This window comes from Dipodomys ordii, unplaced genomic scaffold, assembly GCF_000151885.1.
Source record: "Dipodomys ordii isolate 6190 unplaced genomic scaffold, Dord_2.0 Scaffold36, whole genome shotgun sequence".
NCBI classification, from domain to species: Eukaryota; Metazoa; Chordata; class Mammalia; order Rodentia; family Heteromyidae; genus Dipodomys; species Dipodomys ordii.
In genome coordinates, this window is record NW_012267252.1 from 16,300,756 (window position 1) to 16,322,069 (window position 21,314).

General features: G+C 44.8%; 1 protein-coding gene across 2 annotated transcripts; it reads left to right on the forward strand.

Moving 5' to 3' along the window:
* Window positions 1-1,057: 1,057 nt before the first annotated feature.
* LOC105986644 (pancreatic lipase-related protein 2-like) lies at window positions 1,058-18,514 on the forward strand. Of its 2 annotated transcripts, none has more exons than XM_013017662.1 (13): window positions 1,058-1,106; window positions 1,833-1,990; window positions 3,279-3,404; window positions 4,387-4,521; window positions 5,066-5,177; window positions 6,430-6,537; window positions 6,784-6,867; window positions 7,922-8,041; window positions 10,258-10,376; window positions 12,668-12,797; window positions 14,626-14,737; window positions 15,561-15,722; window positions 18,398-18,514. In XM_013017662.1, exons 1-13 carry the CDS (start codon window positions 1,058-1,060, stop codon window positions 18,459-18,461), a joined length of 1,479 nt encoding a protein of 492 aa, XP_012873116.1. In that variant the 3' UTR covers window positions 18,462-18,514. The 2 variants fall into 2 exon arrangements, with proteins under 2 accessions (XP_012873116.1, XP_012873117.1); XM_013017663.1 differs by having other exon boundaries at window positions 6,430-6,531.
* The last annotated feature ends 2,800 nt before the right edge of the window (window positions 18,515-21,314 follow it).

Here is a 21,314-nt window from a genome sequence, read left to right on the forward strand (position 1 = left end):
AGAGTCTCACGGACTTTCCTGCCTGGGGCTGGTTTTGAACTGGGATCCTCAGATCTCAGCCTCCTGAGTAGCTAGGATTACAGGCGTGAGCCACCAGCACCTGGCCAGGAGTGCTTTTAAAATCGACTATACTGTTTCTAAGCAAACTTGGCTGTGAAATGGGTTTGTTTTGTGAGTGTGTGTCTCCATCTGAAAGGTTGCTTTCATTTCCAGCCTCTGTCTGGGTTCCTTGGGGCCAGGGGCTGTTTCCACCCACTCCACTCCACAAATGACTGTAGTGTATGTCTTCACATACATCCCCACACACACACCCTGGAAAGAGTAAGTTTTCCAATCATTGAAACCTGTGAAGAACAGTCAGGTGATAAGATGGGGGAAGGGTGGTCCTTTTCACTGGAAAAGGGAGATGCTACAGCCTGGTATTCCTGTGTTACTGCTTTGAGATTTGGCAAACCAACCATTTGGCAAATGAACCTGTAAACTCAGTTCCACAGAGCACTTTCTCATGTCCAAAGTTGGGGTTTTCTCTCTGAGAATGTTACTCTATAAATAGAGCCTCAGCACACTGTGTTGGCTCCAAGTGTTTATGATAACAAGTTAAAAGCGTGCACACACAGCCCTATCTGTCCTGTCCTGGTGTTTCCTCAAAGGAGTCAGAAGGAGAAAGCCTGATTATAAAAGGCCACCACCAACTTGCCGGGTATAACGAGAAGTCCCGGTGTGACACGGTAGGTCATGGTGCTTCCTGGATAGGGAGGGCTGGGGCAGTGCTGGCTGCAGGAGAAGAGGGCAGGGGGAGGAAGTCACTGCAGGGAAATACTCTGAGCCTAGGGTCCCAGGGTAGTGCTGAGACTCCAATCCCCTAAACCTTGGGAGACCTCAGTCTTCAGGTTCCCGCCCCAAAGGTAAGGTCTTGTGTGGCTCAGGCCACAGAGCCTCTGTTTTCTCAGCCTCCTGGACATTCTCCAGGTGCCTGGCCTGTCTGAGTTCTGCCCCTGCCAAGCTTGCACCTGTGCCTGTGGTTGTTCAGTATGTGTGTCTATCTTCATCCATACAGATGCTGCCCTTCTGTACCATCGGCCTCCTCCTGCTGGCCACCACCAGAGGTGAGGATGCTGTCATCACCCCTCTGGGGAGAAAGTGATGGTGTGGGCTGGATGTCATGGAGATGCCAAGATGAATCAATAGCATCTCTGTGTCAGGTAGTTGGCAACTAGTTGGTATTTGATGATGTTTGTGAGAACTGGAGCTCTCTGCACCATCCGATTCCAGCAGCAGGTGGCAGAACAGCAATGCCCAAACTTGCCTAGTGATAAGGGCTCTTATGAAGACACAGATCCTCTGAAATCACAGATGCTCTGGGGAGGGGCCTGGGAGTACATGTATAGAATAGCCATCTTTAGCCTCTGATGATAATTCTTTTTTTTAATTTAATTTTATTTTATTTGTGAACATACTATACAGAGGGGTTACAATTGCATGGGCAGGATAATGCGTACATTTCTTACCAAGCATTGCAGCCTCCTCCTTTGTTTACCCTTCCCATCCCTTCCCAGCCTCCCCCCCCCCCCCCCCCCCCCTCTTTCTCCTTTCCCCCTCCCCCCCACTCCCACCCCCCCCCCACCGACGTTGTAAAGCTCGTTTTGGACATGACAACTTGTACTTCTCATTGTTGCACTCTGATGATAATTCTTATCACCACAGAAAGATGGGCAAATGGGGGGCACCTTGGCCAGTCCTGTCTCCATCCTGAACAGTCTCTCTGCATGGAGATGACATTATTCCACTCCAGAACCTCACATGGGTCCTGTTTGTGTTTTTGTCTGTCCCAGGAAAAGAAACCTGCCTTGAACGTCTTGGCCCTTTTTCTGTTGACAAACTATGCCCACTGATTATTGAAACCCATTTGTCGAAGAAACGTCCCTTCTGTCCTGAGCGTATTGATACCCAGTTTTTCCTGTACACAAACGAAAATCCGGACAAACATGAAGTAAGAGCAAGCTTGGATTGACTGTATGGTGGGAAGGTTTGGGCCCACACTAGAGCCATCACTTGGCTGCCTAGGTCATAATTCAAAGCTTTGGAACTTTTTCCCCGTTAAACCTGAGTATCTAAAGACATTTGTGGATGCCAACCCAGAAACAAACATCTGATGTTTTGATCCTCAGGACCACCCCAGCATTGGGCAAGCTAAAAGGGAGGGAGAGTAGCATTCATGAAAAAGCCCAGGCGTATCTCTGAGGAGTCCTGTCTCTTTCTTTACTAGGCAGTGGTTGAAGGTCAAGCCCCTTGACTCAGATTGAGGTTGATGAGGCATATAGCTTCCTGAGGAGCTAGATGAGAGACAGAGGAGAGGGCTGGTGAGCCAGAAAAGAAATAAAGGGGGAGGGCAGTCCCTTGGAGCAACTTTCAAAGTGAAAGCCAGCCAGGAGAAGCAGGGAAAGCTTGTTCCTGGTGGTCAGAAGTGACTGGGCTATGGCTTCCAGGACACAGTTTTGAACAATTCAGGCAGCTCAAGCTGTAGTCCCTGACAGAGTCCCTAAGTAACCTAGTGTGGGACGATCCTATGTGACAAACCTACTTCTGATGTAGCATCCTAAAGTCTGCAGGAACATAGTTGTTGTGTGACCGTTGGACATTGTGTCCTGATGCTTGGTGGAAGGGTACTGAACAGACATGTGGAGGTGAAGTCCCTTAAACTTTCAGGGCTCCTCAGCTCCATCTCCCTTCAATCTACTACTTTTGCCCAAGGGTTCTCCACCATCCCCATGCTGGAGACCTCTTTAGCCTCCTGAGGAAGTCTAAGGGTCCCTTCTCAGGACAATATTGCCAAGTGCATAAATGGTAGAAATCAATTGCATTGGACAAGCTATCCGAATGTTAAAATATCTCTAAATATGAGACACATTTATATGTGCTGCTTTATCATCCCACTGAATAGCAAGATCTAAGAGTTGATCAAATAACTATCCTAAATTAAAATACTAATAGCATAAATGACACTTGGAGATTTTTTTTCACCAACTAGAATGTGACATGCAATGTTTCCGATTTCAACTTACAGGTGTTGCTAATTGTATTGTTTCAGGTTAAAGAAATTCTAGACTTTACTTAGAGGTTCATGAACATAGTCAACTTCTTTCTGAATTCTTTGTGACTTCAGGTCAGGAACTGTGTCCTGTGTGACTCAGTTTTTTAACACTGAACTTAGAAGTGGCTCTAACAGGTTCGCAACTTAGAAAGGCCAACATTAAATTCAATTTCTGTAATTTAACCAGCTGATCACTAGCACTGATGCAACCACCATAGAGGCCTCAAAGTTCCAATTCAACCGCATGACACGCTTCATCATCCACGGCTTCTTAGACAAGGGAGGGAAGAAGTGGCTGTCAGACATGTGCAAGGTAGGTGTCCCCTTCACCTAGCCACTTCTGGAGGCGATCAGCTCCTGGCTAGTTCCAATACCAGGTTCAAACACCCCGAGACCAGGAAAGGAAATACTCCAGGGAGAGAGTAAAACCACCAAAGCAAGCCTGCCCATCAATGACATCCCTTGCAAATACTCCTTACCAACCAATCTCCCAGCCATCCATCTCCTTCTAGGCTGAAGAGACCCAGAGTTCAGTCAGCAAGACTCAGAGGTGGAGACTCCACACTGTCTGGATAGTGGTGTTGCTGATGGATGATATAAAACCCCTCTGGGTCATTTTAAAAAAGAATTTTATCACCGTCCCATAGAGTGCTCTCAATGACAGAAATGTCCCATATCTGTGCTGTCCAATCAGAAGCCACCACATGTGATTAGTGAGCCCCTGAAATGCCACTAGTGCAACTGTGAGGAACTGAATTTGAAAATTTTGGGAACAGGAGTCAGTCTGCTCTCACTCGTTCTTGTAAGTGACTCTGTGTGTGTGTGTGTGTGTGTGTGTGTGTGTGTGTGTGTGTGTGTGTGCACGCTTCTGCTGGTACTGGGACTTGACCTGGGCACTGTCACATCTCCACGTCTGGCTTTTTGGTGGCTCATTACAGTTAAGAGTCTTTCCTCTGCTTTGGCTAACTTCCACCATGGTCCCCGATCTCATCCTCCTAAGTAGCTAGGATTGTAGGTGTGAGCCACCTAGCTGTTAAGTGACCTTTTTGACCTGGTCATGTCATTAACCACGTGTGAGACCTGAGGCCAGGCCTCCGTTTCCTCGTGTATACAGTAGAATGAGAACACCCAGCTCACAGTGACTGGCTGAGGATCCAGTTACCAGGGTCAGGGGAACACTAACCCTCACACACTAACCAGGGGTTTGATGGCCAGCCTGTCCCTGGGGTGTGCCACTTGGGACCTCCTCCTGGAATTGATTGGTTTTTCCGTCTCCCTGCTTCATCTTCCTTTAGAACATGTTTAAGGTGGAGCAGGTGAACTGCATCTGTGTGGACTGGAGGCGTGGGTCTCAGATTCCGTCTTACCCCCAAGCGGTATACAACACTCAGGTGGTGGGCGCCGAGATCGCTCTTCTAGTCCAAGTGCTGGTAAACCAACCCTGCCTGGGCCACATCTGGGGGAGGCAGGGGGGTGCCACCTTGCGCTCAGAGACCCGGAGGCAGGGGGGCCGGGTGGGCGGGGCTGCGGGTCAAGTCGCTCAGGCTCTTATAAACCCCGGATGAAGCTTCAACCTTCCTTCATTTCCAATCTTAGGGTATGGGGCACACTGGCCTCAAGCCTCAGTTTCCCTTTGGAAAGAAGCCCTTCCTTGCAAGGCTGGTCTGGGGATTAAGAGTAGTTCTCACTGCAAGAGAGGGCTTCATCCTCTCTCAGCCCGGGGGGAGACTGTCCACCCCTCTTTCCCCACGGTGGGTTTGGCACAGCCAGTGCCTAGGACCTGCGACCTCCCAAACAGTTCCCTCCCCACCCCTACGCGCATGCGCGGCCGGCCCGGCGCCCTGCAGTTGATCCAGGCGGCCACTGGTCAGCACTGTTGCCCCGTGCAAGAGTCCGGAGGCCCGCAGCCCCGCCCGCCCTCTCGGGGCCTGAGACTCCAGCCTCCCTCGGCCCAGACGCGCCCTCTCTCCGCAGACCGGTATGGGGTACAACCCGGAGGACGTTCACCTCATCGGCCACAGCCTGGGAGCGCACGTGGCGGCCGAGGCAGGCAAGAGGCTGAATGGCAGCCTGGGCAGGATCACAGGTAAGGTTCACCCTGCTTCCAAGGCCTAGGGTCCTGAAGGTGGACGCCTAGACGCATGCGCATCCCGGCGCTGATTTTTAGGTGATGCCCGGACTTGCAGTTATAATTGTCTGTGTATCTTAAGTTGCCCTAGAAAATAGACAATCATAAACCACATCATTCATAAAGCAAGAAAGATACAACTATCACATTAAACCTGACTTCGGGTTATTACTAGTAGAATATGGCAATGTTAACCAAAAAAAAGTCTAAGTGAATGTTTTCGCTCTCTTAGTCACAAGCAAAAACTGAAAATGACTGAGATCTGCCACCTAAGAAGAGCTCAGGGAAAACTGACTGAATGAATGAATCACTAGACAGACTGAATCATGAAAAACATATTCATAACTGTCCACCTGTGGCCACATCAATATGTAACTTTGGCAACATTTGTTTTAAGGTTCAAGGAGTGGCCCCTTGCTGGAGGCTCTGGGGAGAGGGGTGGTGGAGGGAGGAATAATGGGGTAACATACTGTTCACAGTGGTGCAGCGATCCTCCCATGAGGTTTTCACAACAGTCCTGTAAGAGACATGACCTTACTCCCACTTTCTGGATGAAGAGAGATATTTAACCTTGCCAAGCCCAGGTGAGAATATGAGTCATTAGCATGTGGGCCACACTCCTCAGCCCTGCTCCTCTGTGAAGATACATGGGGCATAGCCAAACTTAAGGAAAGACACTGTCTACTCCAGGAAGCAGAAAATGAAGCAGGCAAACAAATATCAAAGTAGGTTCAGTAAGTGCCAAATAATACAGTGGCTAGGATGGGCTGACAAGGGAGAAATTAAATTCCCTATGAGGAGGTAGCCTGGGAGGTGCAGGGCGGGGGAGGGGGGGATAAAAGCTGAAAGAAAGACACTGTGAGAAAAGACACAAAGGCCAAGAACGTCTAGCCTCTAAGAACAGTGCCCAGATGATAACATGGGTGCAGATGGTTAGACAGGCGAAAGAAAATGAGATGCAAGGACTCCACCCAGATCCTTCATGGAGAGTAAGATATTAGCAATTCCAAATGCTCCTTATCTTTAACAGCCAGTACCCTCCTTCCCAGCCATTCTTTCCTGGCCTCTTCTTTCCCAAGCAGATACCATTTGCAGAACCACAGTCACTATGCTATAAGGTCCTTAGCCAAGAAATCCTTGCATTCCATCTGGGAGTGTAAAACTTGCACCTGGGACCCAAGGTACAACTGGTCTACCTCTTCCTTTTCAGGGCTGGATCCAGCAGAGCCATGTTTTAAGGACACACCTGAGGAGGTTCGACTGGACCCATCAGATGCCATGTTTGTGGATGTGATTCACACAGATATTACTGGTACTTGTGAGTTCCTCGGTCCCACCTCCTAGCAACCAAGGCTATGACTTGGGTCCAGGTAGTCCAACCCCTATCACACTTGTAAACTGCAGAGGGGCTACTCAAAATGGTTGACTACTGGAATGGCTTGGCTACTAGCCAATGGAAATGTAACAGTCAATATAATGCTGGTGGTCTCAGCCTGGGGACCCCTTACTAGTCTGCAGAGGTGATCATTCTCAGGGTACAACTGGTCTACCTCTTCCTTTTCAGGGTTAGGGTGGGATCGATCAGCTATTGAGATCATACCTGAGGAGGTTCAACTGGACGCACCTGATGCCAGATCCTTCCTAATGAGTGAGTTTCTCAGTCCCACCTCCTAGTGACCAAGGCTATGACTAATGGCCTTGGTGGTCCCACCTCATCACACACATAAACTGCGGAGAGGCTCAAAATGTTGACTACCGGAATGGTTTGGCAACCAGCTAGTGTAAATGTAACAGTCAATATAATGCTGGTGGTCTCAGCCTGGGGCCCCTTCTACATTGGTGATCAATTAGTCTTCAATCCTGCATTTTTTTTCCCTAGTCTACCAAGATCCGAACTGGTAAGTTCATTATTTGAACTACATTTAAGATTTCAATGTACGTTTTGAAGGATGTTTTTTATTTTGTTTTGTCATAGCTTTGTTGACAACTTGCCATGTGGTAGACTAAATATATCCATCATTTAATTCTTGTAAAGTTGATGTTCTTTCAGTATCTTCTTATATACCACTCGAGAGACTTGCCAATTAGAGGGCATGTTTTTCATAATAATAATGGATAATGATATCTTATCAAGTTTTTACCATGCACTAAATATATTTTAACTCATTGGAATACCCTAATACAATAGATATCACTTTCACATCTGAGGAACTAACAGTACGGTTAAAGAGTTGCTCAAAATCACAAAGAGATCTTTGTTAGTAGATTGAAGATCTGATAACAGATCCACGTGCTTCAACAAACAAAGCTCCAAGTTGTGACACTGTGCCTCTTCCTAGGGCAATAAAATGCTGTGTGATCTCACTATAACAATATTGAATAGACACTAACCTTTTTAAATGAGTAAAATAATAAAATTGAACCTTACCCATGCCTGCTTATGGTATCTGGTCATATTGGTACTACCCAGAGCCTCTTCAAGACAGACAGATGTATGCACTCCCTGTGCCCTGCCTCCCTCATTGTCCTGCCAGGCTCCAATCTCTGAGAACTTTCTACATAGATAGAGGTTGTGGTGGCTGGGCTAAGGGACAAATTTGCCAAGCAGACACTCTTGTTAGAATGAGTCGGACATTCACTGTATCCAGCATCTAACTTTGAGACTACTGACCTTCTGCTTATCTCTGCTTCAAATGTTTCAGATTTTGGAATGAAGCAAAAACTGGGCCATCTGGATTTTTTTCCAAATGGAGGAGTGAATATGCCAGGATGTAAGAAATGGCCCATTTTAAGCTTCATGGACCTAAATCAAATATGGGAAGGTATGGAAATGGATGAAACAAAGCACTGACTGCTTGTGTTTGAAGTGAAAGCAGAATGTATGGTTCTGGCTACCATTTATAGAGTACTTGTTCCACACCAGCTATTTTCATACCAGTGCTGTGAGATACTTCTTTTAGCTAGTGCCATTTTAGAGATACAAAAACTGAGAATCAGAAAAGCTACATCACTGGTCTAAGGCTGCTCTGGCTGAGGCCCTGTGTAAGGCCCTGGCCTCATGCCCCAGCCTATGTGCTGTCTCCTCCTACTGTCAGGATGGCGCTAAATGGAAGCCCTGGCAAATGCCCAGTTATGACTTTGGCCACCCCACCTGCTCCTTGAACAACCACACAGTGGAGTCTTTGACTTCTTTGCTGCTTCTGGTGTGAGTCCTACCTAGTCTTGGAAGGACACTGAGCTGATACGAAGGCAGAGGAGAGGTATGCTCTGGGGGTTGTAGCTGGGGTGGTAGGGAACCAGGGAAGCCCTGGAGGTCTGAGGGCCCAGAGTGTCTCCTGGTGAGGTATGTGTATCTTTCTATTCATTTAGAGAGAAGGATTTATACCCTAGACATTAGTGACCTCCCAGTCATTCCCTGTCTGGCCTTTGGTTATTCTTCTTGTCCTTACCCTGATACCAGGCCTCACTGGTCAGTAATCATTTGTACGTGTGTGTGTGTGTGTGTGTGTGTGTGTGTGTGTACTAGTTCTGTGGCTTGAACTAAGGGCATTCTACCATTTGAGCCACAGCTCCACTTCTAGCTTTTTATTTTTTGGTCAGTTGTGGGACCTGAACTCTGGGCCTGGGCACTGTTCCTCAGCCCTTCAACTCAAGGCTAGCGCTCTACCACTTGAGCCATAGCACCACTTTCAGCTTTTTGTGCTTATGTTGTGCTAAGGAATTGAACCCAGGGCCTCATGCATGCAAGGCAAGTACTCTACCACTAAGCCATCTTCCCAGCCCCACTGCTAGTTTTTTGGTGGTTAGTTAGAGATAAGGGTCTCTTGGATTTGTCTGCCCAGGCTAGCTTCAAACCAGAATCCTCAAATCTCAGCCTCCTGAGTAGGTAGGAATACAGGTGTGAGCCATTGACAACTGGAAGTCATTTTATCTGTCATTATCTTTCTGAATTAGAAGTTTCCCATAGCTGAGGACTATGTGAGTACTCTGCTCAGGGCCTGGCCTACAGCAGGTACTAAGTATACTTTGTTGCTTGTGATATTTCATGTGCTTGGTGTCAGCAAGCGGAGTAGATAAAGTTCCATCCAGTGTCTACAGTCAAATAAACAGCCTTGGACCTCTTGTCCTCGCACTAGCAACCTCCTGGAAGGACATGACCATTGTGCTCAGCCTGAAGGAGCCCAGAATCTCAATAATAACTGCTCCCTCCCCAAAACGGTGAGCCAGACACACATAATAGGAACAGATCCAAATTTAATTAAAGAAGCAATTTAGAGTGAACAGGCCCATAAGTGCTGAAGTGGATTCCTATTGTGTCAAGTTCCAGTCACTCAGGCCCTGGGGCCTGGGGACAATTAAATCCACTTTCTCTTCTGTTATGGAGTCCCTGGGCAGCAATTTTGGATGAAAGAAACAATTAAGTGTAAAACAAGTTCTGTTGTCTTATGACAAGCACTAGTATGGGCATTCGGAAGCCAGCTGGCTTGGTTGGAGGGCACTAGGCTATGGACCCAGCAGAACTATGAGCTGGGAGAGAGAATCCATGCTGACCAGAAAGGAGAACCTTCTTTTCTCAAGAGGAGGTATATAAGGCCTGCCTGCCGGTTCCCCCACAACTGGTCCCCAGGAGTGTCCCCAGTCACTGTGGACTATTCCATGTCAAGCTTTGTACCAAGTAGCTCAGGAAATGGGGTGGCAGGGAGAAGATCACTGGTTTAAAGCAAAAGGTGGTAAATAAAATGCAACGAAAAGAGTAGCCAGAGATGCTTTATGCTCAGCATAGTAAAGAGGAGGGATTGCTTAGCCTGAGCAGTAAAATCCAGAAATGACTGGCTCAGGGGTTGTATGTCTGGCCCTATGAGCACGGACTTGTCACTCCCCAGTTGTTTCCCAGCTCTGAGTTTCCTTCTCAGAAAATGCCCCATGTTGGGTACCACACTCACCCATGAAGTGTGGAAGTGATTCCCCACTCTGTCCGGTGGTTCCCACTTTAGGGGTGAAAGGCCGCCTCCACTTCCCATGGTCTTTGCTTTCCCAGGATTAGATGACTTAGCAGCTTGCAACCACCTACGAAGCTACAAGTATTACGCCAGCAGTATCCTCAACCCCGATGACTTCCTGGGCTACCCCTGCACCTCATACAATGAGTTCAAAAAGGTAGGTCACACAGGCCCCTGAAGCTGTCATGCTTTATCCCTGTGGCTTAGAATAGAACAAAGAGATGCATGTGGCTTCAGGAACTAGTGGTGGCCTTGGAGATGCTGAGATTTCCAGAGGTTTCTTCCTGGAGAGTAGAGAGACCAGAGGGTGTGGGGGGACCCTACAGAGCTAGCTGTGCTAGCCCTCTTCTCAGGTCTCCAGCTTTTTCATTAATGTTCATTGTCCTAATATACAGAGACTGAAAGAAGAGCGCGTGAATTCTGTTTCCACTTATCAGTGGGTGCTTACAAACACCGGTTGTGAGCATTTCATATAGGTTGCCTGCATGTGTATGCTGTTCCTAAATTCTGCAAAAGTAAAAATGTTGGGACACTTTACTCATAAATACTTCAACATTAATCTCCTAAGAATAAGACTATTCTTCAATAGAAGAGCATTCAAGAAATTTAGCTTTGGTATATCCTCGTTGTTGTTGTTGTGGAACTGGGGGTTGAACTCAGGGCCTCAAACTTTCTAGGCAGGAGCTCTAGTTCTTTCTTGAGCTGGCTGTTTCTGATATAAGGTCTCACTTCCTGCCTGGATAGCTACCCTCCTATTTTCTTACTTTTCATCAAAGCTGGGTGACAGACACGCACTACCACAGCGAGCTTCTTCTATGAGATGTAGTCTCCTGGACCTTTCTCCTCCAACTGGCCTGGAACTACAGTCTTCCAATCTCAGCCTCCCATTACCTAGGCATACAGGTGTGAGCCACCAGTGCCCTGCTGATGCACTAATATTTTCTAATACATAGTCTGTATTCAGCATCTCCAATCATCCAAATACTATCTAAAACTGTATCTGACTGCCAGCTGTCATGCATTCTTCCCTCCCTCCATCCCTTCCTCCCTTCCTTCCTGCCTTCCTTCCTTTTTCCTTTCTTTTTTCCTCTCTCTTTTCCTTGTACTGCATTTAATGTCTTGTCTCTTCAATCTCAATAACTCTGGAAGTGTTTTCTATTTGTTCTTGGTCTTACAGGACATAGATACTTATGAGAATTCCAAGTCAGGTATTTGGTGAAATTAGTCTTTATGAACCAATAGGTGATGTTAAGTGCTTCTCAGTGTATCATTTAATAGCATATTGTCCATTATTTGATAACATAAATTTTGGTTCCTGAGCCAGATGTGTGTTATATAAAAAGAACTTTGTTCCCCTGTAGGTTATATAGGTAATATTGTTTTTCAGCATTAAGCTTAGTAAAAGGTTGCTTTTCTACTGATGATCTTAACTGCACTGGAGTTGGTAAAACTCTGATATTTCAAATATTTTTTTCTCAAAGACATAGCTCAGGTAGTAGAGCCTTAGCCAATGAGTGAAAGCAACTTTCAGTGCTGGTCAGATAAAAAGTTTGAGTGCTGGTCTCAAGTAAGGAAAAAAGGAGGAAGGAAGGAAGGAAAGAAGGAAGGAAAAAAGGAAAAGAGGGAGGGATGGAGGAAGAAAGGAAGGAAGGAAGGAAGAAGGGAAGGAGGGAGGGAGGGAGGAGAAAGAAAAAGAAGAAAAAAGAGAAAAAGAAAGAGAGATGGTGGGAAGGACCTCATCTGTGATCCCCAACATCTCTGAGTAGCGTTGGCTGCTGTTGGAACTGAGCCGTGATGTGGTCTCCAACACCCTGGTGCTTCACAAATCACAAAATAGTTCTGTGTGCCATGTGTTTTGGAGGTAGTATAAGGTCAGAAAAGAGGGTAGTGCCATTGTGTTATAAAGCTCTCACCTGAATTGAACACCACTTAATGAATTACCATTAAGGGCATACTTGCTGGGACCAAGTAGAGAAATAGCTGACATTAAAATGGGGCTGAGCATGGATCTTCCTTTCCTCTCTTCTTTTGAAGTGAATTGCTATCTTTCCTATTTACTTCTACCTCATTACATTGCCTGTGTTCCCCTTTCATCTTTTCATTTTAGTATTTCCCTCCTATAATCTGTGTATCCAACATAATTTGTTGTAGACTGTGTGGAGCCTACAAAGTTCCATCCCCTGTTGTGAGGCTGGACTGTGGGCCCATTAACAAATAGGTAGGGATAAGCAGGCATGCATAGTAGAATGGATAGGAGATTAGAATATGGATGAGACATGGATGAGTGGATACATGCATATACATACATGATACATACATACATACTTATATACATGCATACAAATACATAGATGACAGGTATATAGATAAAGAGAGACAGAGACAGCAAGAGATCAGTAACTTTGACTGAGGTAAAGACCTATTACTAAGGTTGTTTTTTCCCACTAGAATGGCTGTTTCCCTTGTCCAACCAAAGGATGCCCTAGAATGGGACACTATGCTGACCAATTTGATGCCAAGACTGCTGCTGTGCATCAGACCTTTTATCTGAACACAGGCGATCGTAATGACTTTACTAGTAAGTTTCTGTTTTACTTAAAAAAATCTTGCAAGTGATTTTTGGAGAGTAGGAACCTTACTAGTCCAGCGCTTTGGTAGTATTTGACAAAAACTCAAGTCCAATCAACTTTCACTGTAATGTAAGGAGAGCAGCATGGTACTTGCCTGGGCTCTTATGTTTACCTTGAAAATCCTGATGAACAGCATAGCGGAAGGACAGTGGGCTGGGTATGTGTGCACTCGCGTAAGGTAGAGGGGTTGCAGCTATTAATAGATGAGAAGGCAGCTGAGGCAATGTCATTGTAAGACATGAAGTCAACAAATGATGAGCATCTGTGACACTAGGCTTCCAGCCTGCGTGCACGACACACACACACACACACACACACACACACACACACACACACACTTACTGTGGTTATTATTGCCCAGTTTCTCATTTTAAAAATACAAAACAGGAAATAAGAAGACTATTATTTATGACCAGCCTAGGCAAAATTTAGCAAGACCATCGCTCAAAAACAAGCCTCTGACAATGTCCAAATCACAAAGTAGCCTTTCCCATCATGCATTTTGGATGTGGGATGAGGTCAAGGAGCTATCTGACTTTCCAAGAGTGGTTTAAGTTTTCAAAAATAATTTTTAAGAACAAAATTTTTTAATCATTTAAATTTTTAAAAATAATCTCATTTTAAAAATATAGTTTAAAATATTTATTTAAAAATATTTTGCAAACCAGGTGCTGGTGGCACATGCCTGTAATCCTAGCTACTCAGAAGGATCTGAGGATCATAGTTTGAAGACAGTCTAGGCAAAGTCTGTGGAGACTCTTGTCTCCAATTAAACATACACACACAGACACAGACATAGACACAGACACACACACACACACACACACACACACACACACACACCAGAATTGAGCTACAGCTCAAGTGTTAGAGAGCTAGCCTTAAACAAAAAGCTCAGAAATAATGCCTAGGCCCTGAGTTTTCTTACATACATTCTTTTAACCCAGACACCCTTGCTTCTCAGAATATTCCATGCATGTGTACATAGCAGTTGCTCTATGATACTCACTTGTAGCATTATAGCAAAAGGCTGAGGAGAAAATCTCAATGCCCACCATCTGGAAATTAACCAACCTATGCTATAGGTTAAGTGCTATGTTATAACCACTGAAATAGGCAGAAACTATAGTTCTATGTAAGGAAGAGAAAGCCTCTTTAGAGCAAATCAAGTGGCAAGGCAAGTGACTAAGACTTGTGTCCTGGTCCGTTCAGGCTATGACCATATACCCTAGACTGGATGACATAAACAACAGTGTTTATTTCCTCCTAGTTCTGGAGGCCTAGAATCTGAGGTAAGCATGTCAGAATGGTCAGTTTCTGGTAAATACTGCTGTCTTCTTGTTATCTTCTTCTTCAGCATGCAGGGCAGGGCAAGAGAGACCTTTGGGCTCCCTTTTATATGGGTACTAATCTCATCCACGATGGTGACCTAGTTGTGTTGCAAAGTTTCCTCTCCCTACTATTATCCCATTGGTAGGATTTCAGCATATGGGTTTGGAGGGACCCAGGAGTCCTTTGCCTCATGTGTTCATAAGAGGGATGTGTATAGTGCCAGGCTGCCCTTCATCATTGGAACATTGGGCTGAACCATAGCGTCTCCTGTCCTCTAAATGTCTTCATCTCAACCCAGGATCTCCAAGTCCATGGAAGGAAACCCATTAGTCAGATGTCTCCAATCTCATGGGGCATTTAGAGCTCAGTAAAACAGTGTCTCCATTGGGGTCATTTTGTTCAGCAAGGTAAGATCATTGAGCTGGTTGTATTTTCTTTGGACAGGTTGGAGATATAAAATATCTGTTATACTGTCTGGGCAAAAGCAACTGAGAGGACAAATCAATATTATTTTGCATGGAAACAATGAACAGTCAAGACCACATGAAATTTTCAGGTAAACTCAATAGTAAGGTAAAGTGTCAGGAGTATAAATTGCTGTATAAATCTAAATATCTACTCCTGAGGACCACTGAATTCTGGAATGTCAGAAAGAAAAAAGGAAGGAGGGAAGCGGGAGGGAAGAAGGAAGTTAGTTTTCACATTTCACATTCCATTGCCACATTTCACAAACGAGAACTGGGCCTCAGAATGGGGAATTTGGTATTTAAAATGATTCATGTACTGACTCCGTGTTGATTTTCATTCACATGACTTAGTTTTTTCTCCTTTGATGAGGACATCTCTAGGACAACTCCTTTACCAGCGCGTACCCCATCCACACACCCAGCACATGACATCCTGGGGCCACCTGTCCATTGCACTGTTAACCTCAACCTTTGGCTTGTGCTGGATGTGTGAGGAGCTTGGCCAATAGTGTGCTGGATGGCTAACGTATGTGGTAGAATTCGATTTTATACTTGCCCTGACTTTAATGCCTTGGCACGTTGAGTTAAAAATTTTTGACATTTGATATGGTAACTCGTGGTATCTACAGAATCACAAGCATCTTTAAATAAAAGATACTATATCAGTTGGTCCATTAGCAAACAGAGCACATGTGCATATCAAGTATCTCTAGGAGCAACTAACAGAGATTGGAAGTATCTTCTGCAAAAAAAAAATACATTTGTTTTGGGGCAACCTCTGGATGTGTATAGAGCCACTCCAGGGGTTGGCAGAGCGCCAACATCAGCCAGTCCTTGGAGATACAATATATTTCTATCATCCTGTATATTGATATAATCAACTGATAGGATATTTTCTGTCTATATTTTCAGTGGATCCCTCAGCCCAAATGCAAGGCACATGAATATCATTGATGAGGACAAAAATATTGGAGAAATCCTAAAGGTTTTTTTCCTCTGGAAAAATGGGCCAATGCCCTCCCGAACCCATCTAGGGGCTTCTCAAGTCACCGTGGAAAGCGGAGATAGGACTGAGTATGTATCTTTCGTCCCATCTGATGATGTGTATTTATGTGTCTGTCCATGCACCATCCATCCATCTGCCCAGTCCTCAATCGTTTTCTGTACCTCTGCTTCTCCACTTCCCCATCTGTCTAGACATCTACCTCCTCATCCTGCTCATCCAGCCATCCTTTACTTTCCTGTCTATCCATCATCAGTCTTCCCAAATACTTGTCTCAACTCTGTCACATCATCTGACTTACTTTGAAAAATCAAGTATCATTTTTCTTATGCAATAGTCACCTTAACTGGAGCAAAGCATCAGTTATACTGCACAGATCCAAGAAATTGGTAGATATGGTATATGGTTTCCTCTCGAAATCTATGGAGACCATGGAGGTGCTGCTAGATTCAGTTTATAAGTGATTCTCAATTTAATTTCGATTTTTCTTTGGAAACTGTGGCAGAGATGTAGCTTATATTGGGAGTTTGGCTCACAATGGAAAACTCTTCTCATTCTGAAGAAGAGAATGGTCCGTGGTAGGAGTTGGAAAGCAACACAACTGCTTTCAACATACAGCACCTCAAAAGGAGATATTCAGAAAGCAATGGGATCTTGCCTCTTATGGCTTGAAGATTACCTCAACCTGGAGGGAATTCTGCTGTCACCTCTCAACTGCTCTCATTTTAGAATGAGAAACGTGAGATTTGGAGGGCCAGGCAACTTGTCTGAGACCACATAGGCAAGCTAGAGGGAAAATCATGGATTGCAAATCTCTGCAGAACACACACACACACACACACACACACACACACACACACACACACACACACCAGGCCCTTGTTCAGATGCAAGACTAGTGTTAATTGATAACTGCAAAATCCTGATTCCTCTGCAATGTCAGAAGGATCAGATGTGATAGCTGGTGTGCTGTTGCTTTGAATACTCAAAGCAAAGACCAGGAGCCAGGTCCTTTGATGCCCAGTCTAGTGTTCTACTTACTCACTGTGCCTTGAGGCTCACTTAGCCAGATGGTAGCTGAGGAGTCATGATGTCTGGAAATGCAGGGCATTATGGGTGAGGAGTCACAATGTCTGGCAATGCAGTATATCATGAGATGTCTGGAACTCACAAGACATACAGACCTCATGCTATATATCTCCAACACCGAAGTCCTTCCTTCATGTAAGGGTTCTTTTACCAAAGAGTTACATCCCAAGGGACGACTTGCTCATACTATTCTCCATTAGCCAGCGATGTCTGCAAGTGAAAGTATCTTGCCTCTTATGGCTTGAAGATTACCTCAACCTGGCATACCCTTAAAAATGACAGCTTCCTAGAATTTAAAAAAATATTACTGATCTATATTATTCCTATACCATACAACTCACCCACATCAAGTGTGCTGTTTTTTAATGTATTCAGAATTATGTAATAATCACTGATTGATTTTTAAAAAGAAACCCAAGATCCTTTAATCATCATCCCTCAATCTACGCATCCTTATCTGTGAGACCTAGACATTCACTAAGCTACTTTGTTTCTCTCTAGATTTTCCTAGTTTGGACATTTCACATAAAGGGAAGTCATAAGCTATGTGGTCTTTTGTGACTGGCTTCTTTTGTTTAACACTCTTTTCAAGTTTCTCCGAGGAGCATGTAACAGTACTTCATTGTTTCCATTGTTCAGTAATAGACCATTACATGCAAGTAGCATATTTTGTTTGCCCATTTATCAGTTGACTGAGATCGGTCATGGGGCTTGAACTCTGGGCTTGGGCACTGTTCTTCAGCTCAAGGCGAGTGCTCTACCACTTGAGCTACAGTGCCACTTCCTATTTTCTAGTGGTTTATTGGAGATAAGAGTCTCACGGACTTTCCTGCCCGGGCTGGCTTTGAACCATGATCCTCAGATCTCAGCCTCCTGAGTAGCTAGGATTGCAGGCGTGAGCCACCAGTGCCCGGCTTTGAAACTATTTTGAATAATATTGCCATGTACATTTGTATTCAAGTGTCTGTGTGGGCCTTTGTTTTTATTCTCTTGGGTGTATACTAAGGCATAGAATTGCTGCATCATATATAACACTGTTGAACCTTTATTTTGACTTTTCTGTGGATACTATAGCTTAAACTCATCGCTAGGTGCTCTCCCTGAGCTTTTTTGCTCAAGGCTGGCACTCAACCACTTTAGCTGCACCTTCATTTTTAGTTTTTGCTGGTTAATTGGAGATATGAATCTCATTAAGACTTTACTGACTGGACAGACTGAGATCTCAGATCTCAGCTCCCTTAGTAGCTATGATTACTGAAGTAGGCTACCAGCACCTAGCTTTGTTTAACCTTTAGAACTGTCAGATCATTTCCAAAGTGGCTGTCACATTTTACATTCCCAGAAGTGTATGAGGGGCCCTCTGTCATCTTGATTCAACAGAGATTACGCTTTCTGGATCAGCAGCTGGGCCACTGCTGAAGCTTGGAATCAATGGGTAGGCCAAAGCAGTAGCCCCACAAGAGTCCCTGAGTTCCAAGCTTTGCTTGTCTGCAGCTGGTTCATTTTTGGTGCATTCAGAGCCCATGGAGGGTGCTGTCCAGAAAGTTTTCCTAGAATCACTTGGACCTGTCAGTAGTTACTAAAATACTGTTGACTCATTAGCAATCATGTTTCCCTCAGCAAATGGGTCTCATGCTGGAACTATTTTCTTCCACAGGTATAATTTTTGCAGTACAGAGACGGTGCCTGCAAATACCTTACAGCCTCTTCTCCCTTGTTAAAAGCCTGGGACAGCACTTGTCTCTATGGTAATAAAATGTTTTACTGCACTTGGGCTGTGGTTATGGCAGCTTGGTGTTCTCCATACGTAATCCCTGCCACTTCCCCCATACTCACGCTACCATATCTCTTTCACAGCACTTTATATGACCTGTGTACATATATTTTATTTCCTTACACAATGAATTTCTACTCTGCTTAGAAAGGGCATTATTCCTTTTTCTATCTTTGAGAAGTTGTACAAAGGAGTTGCCATTTAACAAAACAGTTTATGAACGTAATGCATCTTGATCAATGTCAGCTCTTCCTCCCTCCCAACCCACCCCTTCCCTCGCCTTTCTTAATTTGTAGGATATACATTGAATTCTTGACTTCATTCTCCCCTCCTCCTCTTCATTCATCTACCCTTCTCCCCTTAACCCTACCCCACCCCACTGCTTCAAGTACCCATTTCCTGGTATTTATTTTATTGAACTTTGCCTTTGCCTAAGGAATTACACTATTTGAGTTGCATACTTAATTTTTGTTAGCTAATGGTTGCAAGATGGACATCATATAAGAATAGCCCTTGACTCCCACAATTTCAAACTACTATGATTTCTGTTTTTTAAAAATCCAGCCATAGCCTGGCGCTGGTGGCTCACACCTGTAATCCCAGCTACTCAGGAGGCTGAGATCTGAGGATGTTTGAAGCCAGCCCAGCTGGAAAACTCCCCATGATACTCTTATTCTAATTAACTTCTCAAAAACCAGAAGTGGCACTGTAGCTCAAGTGGGAGAGCACTAGCCTTGAGCACAAATAGGCTCAGGGACAGTACCTAGGCCCTGAATATAAACCCCACAACTGACCAAAAAAAGAAAAAAGAAAAGAAAAGAAAGGAAAGGAAAAGAAAAGAAAATCCAACTGTGGCATGAAGAATGAGAAGATTCAAAAATAAGATAATCCATGCACAGTTTAACCCCTGATGCTAAAGAAGCACTTTAAAAGGGTGAATCTCTACCCTTCCCATCATCCAGGGTCTCAGTTCTACCCCAGATGCAACTTGATGCTTTCTCCAAGAAATAGAAACATTCATGTGTACGTTCCTACCGCACACCACACCGCAACCCCTCCCTGCCCTTTCTATCCAAGTGCAAATGCAAAACAGCATAATACATACTGCCACACAGCTAACCTTTCTTCACTCACAATAAACTAGGTATTGTCTCAAGATTGACATGCATGACGTGTAGGGCGGGATCTGCTGATGGATGTGCAGAAGGTTTCCAAAATTTCCTATTACAGATATCCAGGTGATCTACATCCTTTTGTGATATTGTCTACATAGTACATATTTGTCCAATAAGTGTGTGGAATTTTATGATCAATATTGCCAAATTTTCCTTTGGAGCAATTGTGCCAATTTATACTCCATCAAATAACTTAGTAGGTTCAACTATGTCAACTTGCCAATTTTGCAGGACAAAAAAATGTCAAGCATTGACCTTTTCATATGGCTTACTCTAATAATGTTAATGTAAGAATACTTCTATACGCTTCTCAACGTGTATATTGTCAAACCTTTGGCAAATTTGATAAATGCTCATCCTTCAACTGTGGTTTGCATCTATTATGAATGAGGGTGGATGTGTTTGGTGTGTGATGACTATGTTTTCTTTTCTATGTTTCCCTCCATTTATCCCTCAGCCTGAGAGGAAATGGGAAGGCAGAGGAAAGACCTAGGACATGTACCTATCCCAGACCTATCCCAGCCCACCTGAGCCCCAGTCCATCCTGGAGACTTTTTGAATGCCTATACCCCAGCATCTTTGCAGGAGACTCTAACTGCCTGAGCTCAGGCTGGTCAGGGCCAGGTGAGGCAGCCAAGCCTGGTTTCCAGCCTTCCTTTCTGAGGTTGACCCGGCCTCCAACCTGCACCATTAGTTTTCAAGAATGTACCCGGCCTCAGGAAGCATGGAGCAGAGACGTCCTAGTCTCCAGCTCAGCCTTCCACCGGCACTCAGCAGAACTGCATTCTAGTTTCTAGGGTCCAGTGACTCAGTGGATTGGTGTCATTTGCTGGCTCTGGGGGAGGAGTGTGGTAACTTCAGATCTTATGGAAATAGCTTCATTTAGCAAATACCAAGAATAGGTTCCAGCATAGTTGTACCATGCTTCAAGTGCCAGCATGGCTGGTATTGAAGAGAACTGCAGGTGACTTATCCACCAAGCTTTGGAGAATAAAGGTAAAAGGAGTTTGCCCTTCATGAGGCATCTCCAATCCATAATGGATCTAAAGAGCTTGAACTCAACACCTGGGGCTTTTCCTTCCATTCCATTCCCTTCCTTTTCCCTCTCCCTCTCCCTTTCCCTTTCTCTTTCCTTCCATTCCTTCTCTTTTCTTGGTACTTTGTAATTTCCTTTTCTTGAAGCCCTATACAGCATTTAAAACCTTAGCCTAGTGTAATGAAATCACCCCTTATCTGAGACCTACTAGATGTCCTAGACAAAGCCACAGAAGTCCTTGCCCCTCACTTCATACTAGAATCACTGTGGGGCTTTAAAAGAGACCCCACCACTTCTGAAGTGATGTGCCAGTATTCTCAAATCTCCCAGGAGACACAGAGCCAAGGTGAGAACCACGAGCACATTTCCTTCTAAGGGTTTACAATGATGCAAGCCTTCTCCTCGCTCCTGCAGACTCTCATACATGTAGAAGGCTCAGCCCTCAGATCTGCATTAAGGCTGAGCCAGCCTTCAGTCACAGCTTTATCTCTTTGTTCCTGTACTCCCTCGGCTGGCCACTTAACTCCTCGGAGCTCAACCACACAGGGTGGCAGTGAGGAATAAATAGATAAGGCATGCGAAGCCAGAA

Coding starts and splice junctions, on each gene's coding strand:
- LOC105986644 (XM_013017662.1), top strand. CDS start 1,058: ATGCTGCCCTTCTGTACCATCGGCCTCCTCCTGCTGGCCACCACCAGA. Junction 1,107..1,832: donor CCTGCTGGCCACCACCAGAG/GTGAGGATGCTG, acceptor TGTCTGTCCCAG/GAAAAGAAACCTGCCTTGAA. Junction 4,522..5,065: donor CTCTTCTAGTCCAAGTGCTG/GTAAACCAACCC, acceptor CTCTCTCCGCAG/ACCGGTATGGGGTACAACCC.